At 50.5% G+C, this 7,122-nt stretch overlaps 3 protein-coding genes across 3 annotated transcripts; 1 reads left to right on the top strand and 2 right to left on the bottom strand.

Annotated features, from left to right (window-relative positions):
* Nucleotides 1-1,708: 1,708 nt before the first annotated feature.
* On the top strand, nt 1,709-2,676 carry RHO25_003765 (uncharacterized protein; the record flags this gene model as incomplete). Its single annotated transcript, XM_023599249.1, has 4 exons — nt 1,709-2,088; nt 2,147-2,172; nt 2,267-2,346; nt 2,401-2,676. 4 exons carry the CDS (start codon nt 1,709-1,711, stop codon nt 2,674-2,676), a joined length of 762 nt encoding a protein of 253 aa, XP_023455683.1.
* A 185-nt stretch (nt 2,677-2,861) lies between these two features.
* RHO25_003764 (uncharacterized protein) lies at nt 2,862-4,868 on the bottom strand (the record flags this gene model as incomplete). Its single annotated transcript, XM_023599248.1, has 1 exon — nt 2,862-4,868. One exon carries the CDS (start codon nt 4,866-4,868, stop codon nt 2,862-2,864), a length of 2,007 nt encoding a protein of 668 aa, XP_023455684.1.
* Nucleotides 4,869-5,906: 1,038 nt separating this feature from the next.
* On the bottom strand, nt 5,907-7,079 carry RHO25_003763 (uncharacterized protein; the record flags this gene model as incomplete). The annotated part of the gene is made up of 1 exon (XM_023599247.2): nt 5,907-7,079. The coding sequence occupies one exon, from the start codon at nt 7,077-7,079 to the stop codon at nt 5,907-5,909; it is 1,173 nt and encodes a 390-aa protein (XP_023456067.1).
* Between the last annotated feature and the right edge of the window lie 43 nt (nt 7,080-7,122).

Here is a 7,122-nt window from a genome sequence, read left to right as displayed (position 1 = left end):
AACTATTCTCGCTTATTATTAACCTATTATAGAAACTCTAGTTCTATCTAGGTAATAAAGATAAACGTAGCGACTACGTCTAATAACTTTAGCTTAGTCTTATTAAGTATATAAAACTTAGCTTTAAATTCCTCTATAAACTTTAGAATATTAGAGCTAGAGAGGTAAGATAGATAGTAAAACTTTAGAAAGATAGTATATTCTTCGCTAATAGTACTCGAGCTATACGTAGCTTCGAAGTATATCTAGAGTTCGATAGTAGAGTCGTATTCTAGTACGTTTTACTATACCGACTCGTAGAGGTTATTAATAATAAACGATTAAGCTCTAGTATAGGCGCTATCGTAATCGATTTAATATACTTTAAAGTCGTCTTAATCTTTGCTAGCTAGCTTAATAGGCTCGGCCTTTAGAGGCATTTTAGCGCTATTAGTAATATATAATAGAAGCTCCTAACCTCTAAAGCTAGTTCTAATAAGAGTTAACTATATTAGCTAGTTAGCTTTACTCTTTAACTTCTTTAAGAGATTAGAGGTAGCGATAGTAGTTTAGTAGATAGCTATTATATTAAACGATAACTCGAGTCGGCCTCTACGGCTCGCTATTATTAGTTAGTTACCTCTATAGCGATACCTACCTCTATAGTAGTAGCGATACTATCGCGGATTTAAGTAATACTATCGTAGATACTATAAATTAGTATAGTAGTAAACTACTAAGTCAGGTTAACGCGCTATATAGCGCGACGGCTTATAACTACACGAGAGATAGTGACTGCAATATTGATTAAGGAACGAACTACGGAGGTGCTAGAAACTACATGGAAGTACTCGCTCGAGTGAATGCCAAGAGTGAACGGACGACTGCCTGAGGCATACCCCATGCATCAAGTAGATGGACGCTCAATCTTTGCTGCGGGAGTGCACGTTCGTGAAGCTGTTACAAGTCGCATGCAGCTGTGCGCTCACGACTTGTGGTGAAATCTGCCTGGTCAGCTTACCAGGTAGGTAAATCCCTCATCAACGTTCGTACTCACGTCGATGTGAGAGGGTATTGAGTATCCTTGTCCCAGCCAAGGTCAAAGAGGACAGACTTTTCCAGGGCCAAACTCATTAGCGCGAACTGAGTTCGAACATCGCGAGACCGTGGCCGAGAATGACCACTAAAAGAGGCCAACCTAGACACTTGGATTGAACTTCGCATGCAATTGGAGCACAGCTCCTAAGCTTGTTGTTGCACTACCAGTCCAAGGATATGCATGGGCTACTTCTGATTGGCATGGGGCTTAGCAGGCACAATGTGTTGGTATGTCCCGTTGAGCTCTTGCAACTTCTACAGTAGAAGTCGGAAAGGTCGACTGATCTCATTCCTGACCGAGAAGTTCACACTGCCGGTCCATCTTATCCTCTTTTCCAGATGGAACGACAAAAGACGGAAAATTATCGCGACCCCGAAAAAGAGAATTCCTGCTCTTCATCTCTGTTGAAACACTATGTGTTGGAATCTGAGCGTCTTCTACAAGCCACACCTCCCCTCCTCACTATTTCAAGAAGGGGAACGATTTCCTGGTTGCGTTATAGCCTGGTATGGACATTAAGCTTAGTCGTCGCATCGTCGTTCTTCTTCATTGTTGGGAGATACAGTGTCTCCTTGGAGAGCTTCCCAGCTAAAGACCGGATTGCCTCAACCAGCTGGTATTGTGAGTTCAATGGTGACGAACGAAGGCGTATTGACAAAGAACGAGCATCTGACTGCATTTTGCAACATCTCAGCCCCCGTATACAACGATATCGAGCTTGGCATTGAACACGTCCGAGTTGACGGCGAGCTCTGGTGGGACGAGAACAATATCTTCCGCCAAGATCCATCGCCAGAGACAGACCAAGCCTGGGAAGATCTGATCGGGGGTGAAGCAAACCGGATCCTCGTCTCCAAAGAGGACTGGGTCAAGACGGGCTTAGACCCCCAAGTGGGTGCTCAATGGGTAGGCGATCCAACTGGTCAGACGTACATGGCGGAAATAAACGTCTTCCATTTGATACACTGCCTCGACATGATCCGTAGAGGCGCCTTCATGGACTACTATGAGTAAGACGCCTAAAAAGGCATTCCGAGGCGAACATATAGTTGCTGACCGATAATCTAGATTCGCAAGACCCATCAACCCCTTATGTGAGTAAGACTTTCTCCCGGCCTGCAGATGATTAGTGGAATTAGGCCACTGCCGTACCCTGAGTAGCGTATCCGCTGACACATCTTTTCTCAGACTGGTCACATTTCTACCATTGTCTTGACATGCTTCGTCAAGAGCTCATGTGCACTGCATCTCTCGATCTCTCGCCGTTGGTATGGTCCGAGCATCAAAGACTACCGTTCCCATACTTCACCATCGACAGACAGTGTCGTCGATGGGATGACATCCTTCGCTACAGAAACGAGCGGCAGATGAGTAAGGAGCAGCTCGACATGATGTTGAACCACTCGAGACCTGCACACTCGAACGAAATCAAGATTCCCGCGCATGCTATTAAGCTGCTTGAATCGATTGGGCGATGGAAGGAGATGGATCGCTCCAAGGATTTCTCATTCGTTGATGGGGGGGACTACGGTCGGAATGATATGGACGGCCTGCCCCATGTGAAGCCTAATCCACTGAGATCGAGATATGGCCCATGAATTGAGCTCGACCTGTGCAAAAGTTCTTTCTAGTTTCAAGCTGTATAGCCTTTAGTCATATACAATCGCTTCGAACCTGAGAATACTGATGGTTGTGATCGCAGGTGCAATCTAAAGTACAAGCACATTTGCTCCATTGTCCATGCTAGTAACAAATGAATTCGTCCGCTTCGCCACTGCATACTCTACATGTCCTCACTCTTCACCACACTGCCCATGCTGTTCACACTCCTGAATCCGTAGCTCGCCCTGATCGTTCGCCTGCCCTCTTTATGGTGATGCTCATGCTGCCTGCTTGCATAGAACTCCTCTAATTCCTCCAAATCCCTGCACTTGGCCTCATACCTTGTCACGGCCTCGTCGCGCTCATGGTCTGCCTCGGTGCGAGCCTTGATCGCGCGTTCCTTCTCACTGCGCGCCTCCCGGAGCATAGTACGCAGCTGTGTAAGCTGGTACTCGTAATCAGAATGACCGCCTTGGCTTTCCTCGTAGGTCTCGCAGATTGACTCATATCTTGTCTCGCACTCGTGCAGCTTCTTCTTCGTGCAGTCGTGGTCCTCATGTGCGAGGCTGAGTTCCGCCTTGAGCGAGATCATAACAGCTTGCAGGGAGGTGATCTCTGCTCCCAGATTGGTGCATTTACCTTGATGACTTTCGCATTCCGACTGCAGGCGCTCAATGCGTTCACTGAGAGTGTGAATCTCTTCACTCTTCTCCTTGATCGTCGTCTCGTGGCGGCGAATCGATTCCTTGAGCACAAGAATCTCGCGGTGGCTGTTCTCCGCCTCCTTGCACTTGCCGTGGTAGTCGCGCTCGAGATGCTCCTTAATCTTGGTGATGCGTTTGAGCTCTTCAGTCTTCTTGGTGATCGTTTCCTTGAGTTCGCTCTGCTTGGACTCAATGACGCGAAGCTCTTCCCGAATAGAAGTGATCTCGCGTTCAGCGTGCTCCCACTTGAGCTTCCACTTTCCACAGCGTTCTTCGGCATCTTCCCAGCGGCAGTGCTCCTCGTCATAGTTGCACACCAAGACCTTGCATCTCTCTTCAAGCTCCTTCTTCTCACTCTTCAGCTTGATGACCTTCTCCCTGGATTCGCGCACTTCTCGCTCTGTCCTCTCAATAGTCTCCTTGTCCTCCTTTTCCTTCTTCTCATAGTACTCAATCGTCTCCTTGAGCTTACGCTTGGATTCGTCATGCTTGTGGTGGCACTTGCGAAGTTGTTCCTCGAGCTCTCCCTTTTCATGCAACCACTCATGCTTCTCCTTCTTGAGAATGGCATAGCTCTGTTTGACACTAGTGAAGTCCGTCTTCATCGACTCATACTTGGTGCTCGTTTCGGTGCTCTTTGCCTCGAGCTCATGATATGTCTCCTTGAGATCACGTAGCTCGCACTCATGTCTCTTTGCATCAACCTCAGCGTGCTTGCACCGCTCCTCGGTCAGCATCAGAAGCGCAGAAGTCTCCTGTAGGGTTGTCTCTGTCTTCTCCTTCTCCTCCTTGAGGTATTTGAACACATCCTTTTGCTCGGCGATCTCGCGACGCGCTTCGCCCAACTCGCAATCCCGATCAGACAGCTTTTGTTTGAACTCTGAAACACTAGCAAGAGCGGCAGTGATTTCTATCTTGAGCTTCGCAATCTCAGTCTTGCTCTGCTCGTGCTCATGGTTGTGATTGTGCCATTCGCGCTCCTTGCGCTCAATGATCTCCGTGTACTCGTCGATGCGCTCGCACATGCGATCCATCTCCAAATAGCAGGAGTCACGCTCCGAAATGATTTTGGTCCAGACCTCCCGTAGAGATATACTGCGCCTGGAAATGCCAGTCATGAGTTCCATCAAGGCGGAGAATTCGGTTTCAGCTTGAAAGTTGAGCTCCTTGGATACCTCAGAACGGTGATGTCCGTGACGGTGGCTTGTTCGACGACGAGACACTCGAGTGCTGCTGTAAGAGCTTCGCACAGAGCACGCTGGGCTCGCATCTCTAGGACGATCGATGGATACATCTGGGGGACATCTGCTTATCTGTGGCTTCTCCACGACTGCGAAGGGCGATTCGAGGGAACCACGGTTCAGCATGGTAAGCTGCTCAGTGTCCGGCGTTGGCAAGTCCGCCTGAATCTCGGCGACATCGATCTGTACGTCGTCGAGCTTCTCGCCAAGACTGGTAGGCTGTGAGAAATGATGGGTGGCCATTTCGGCAGTGCTAAGTGTTAGGCAATGTGTAAAGAATACAAATGTAGCTGGTTGAACAACGCAGCGAACCAGAAGGTTGGAGAAGTTGTATCCAAATTGGACACTGCGCTCGTCCAAGGGACTTGGTTTTATATGATCCCAAACCTATACGGTGCTCTGAACTCGCGTCCTCCGAGAACATCTAGAAGCGCTCAGCTCAGCCATGGCTCTCGGTGTAAGCGATGGCTTGCATGCTACCCTCGTGCAGCCACGTGGATATGCAGCTACATCGCGTGCTACCTGTTTATGGATGAAGCTGCAAGCCGGTGGCTGATCGTCTAACTCGATATGGCTCACTTGGAAGTGCACGTGATTTGAAAGTTCGGGCTGTCCAATATGCAAATGCAGTTAGACTGTATCTGCTCTGGCCGAGACCATTGCACGTGCCCATGAAGCTGCATCCATTGTCTCAATACGACCACGCGCACCGATAGCAGGAGATCTAGAATCTGTGGCTATCGTCGCCTCTCGATAGTGGAAGCCACCACCAGGGATGTGGACTAGTTACTCCTGATCGCTTGCTCGTGAACATTGGCGGGGAAGGGCTCCCGGAACTTGATTTGACTTCGTCGTGTCGATTGCACTCTGGCCTGGGGGACCACGAAGAGCAGTCTCAGCAATGAAGACTGGTTGACGAAACTGGGGATGTCTCTGTCACATGCCTCCATATCGGGGCATTGCCAAGCTCAGCGCTGGAACGCTCTCTCTTCGTGAATAGACAGCGGACATTTCGAGCTCGTTGGCGATAGCGACACTTATCTGTCCATTCGTACTTGAGAAGAGGCCAGAGTCATCCGACGGTCAGCTGTAGCACTGTCAGTCCTCGCTGGACACGCAAGCTGCCGACTGAAGATCAAGTCGGACCAGCTACTGACTGCTGCCTTCTGAGCTGCCCATCTCACTGAGGTCGACATCATTAGACTCTGTCTTCCGACATCCGTCCCCTCCGGAGCCGTCGCAGCAATACCAATGCGCTCATCTCAGCACCATCTCTCCTCCTTATTCTCCATCGGCTTTCACGTCGGAAGTAGCCTTTTTCTTGGCTTCATTTCGACGCTCCCGCTCTGCGAGTACCTTTTGCTCCAGCTCTTTGACAAACTGCATCGTGGTCGGATCGTACATGGCTTTGACAGCGGCCCAATTGCCTGCCTCAACCTTGTTCTTGCCCTCAGCTTTGGCGAGTAATCTTTTCTCAATTGCGAAGAACGCTGACTCCACATACAGCGCGATGAAGTGAACATTTTGCCCAAGCTTGTCACCCTTGAGCTCCACGGTTGGTTTGTCAGTGTCATAGTGAAGACGGACGAGGTTGGCGCCGCAAAGACGTTTCTGGAGCGTGGCCTTCGCATTCACATCATACGTAGAGGTGAGATCCGCCGCGCCTTGCGACTCTCTGTGGTGAGCCAACGGGTCCTGCTCGATCGCCTTGAGTAACCTTGGCGCCCACAGTGTCACACACCATTGTTCCGCAGTATCGTAGCCTCTGGCGTTGAAATCGCTCAGCACAATAGCAGCCACGTAGGCTTCGAAGACATCTCCCAAGATCTTGTTGAATCCCTTGTTACCGCGTCCCTGGCTATCGCGCATCATGTTCTCGACCTCTCCACCGACTTCGACCAGCTCATGAAAGCGGTAGGCTCGCGAGTACTCGGCGAGCGTCTCATTCTTGACCAGCAACTCGCGAAGCTGCGACATACGCCCGGCGGGAAGTTGTGGATAGCGGCCGTAAATGAGTCGTGAGGCGAAGAGCTCAAGGTAGGCGTCTCCCAGGAATTCGAGGCGCTCGTAGGTGACGTCCCCAGCGGCCACTTCGCGGCTTACGTTGTAGTGCGACTTGTGGCGGAAGGATGCTTGACGGTACTCGTCCTTGACGGGAGGCAGCTGCGGCAGGTCCGTCCCTACACTCAAGCTCACTTCGGCGGGAGCGCGCATATAGTGTGGAGACGAGGAAGACGGAGGCAGCTTCTGCACTGCTTTGGCGTGGGATATCGAGGCATTGGGCAGGAAATCGTGGTGCTGCGCTTTCTCAGTTCTGCCGCTCTGGTGCGATCGTGCCTCTCGTGGGCGGTTGTGTCGGTCGTGTCGGTCGTGGTTGCGGTGGTGGCCAGAACCGGACTTATGTCGCTTTGGCGAGCCGCCGCCGTCACCGTAGTGTGACCGCTTGTGGTTCATGGTGCCTCCACGCCCTCCTCTGCGCTGTGCCAACGACAACGAG

The sequence above is a fragment of the Cercospora beticola genome, chromosome 2, assembly GCF_033473495.1.
Source record: "Cercospora beticola chromosome 2, complete sequence".
NCBI lineage: Eukaryota > Fungi > Ascomycota > Dothideomycetes > Mycosphaerellales > Mycosphaerellaceae > Cercospora > Cercospora beticola.
Note: the sequence above shows the minus strand (reverse complement) of the source record. Positions and strands in the feature narration are given on the sequence as shown.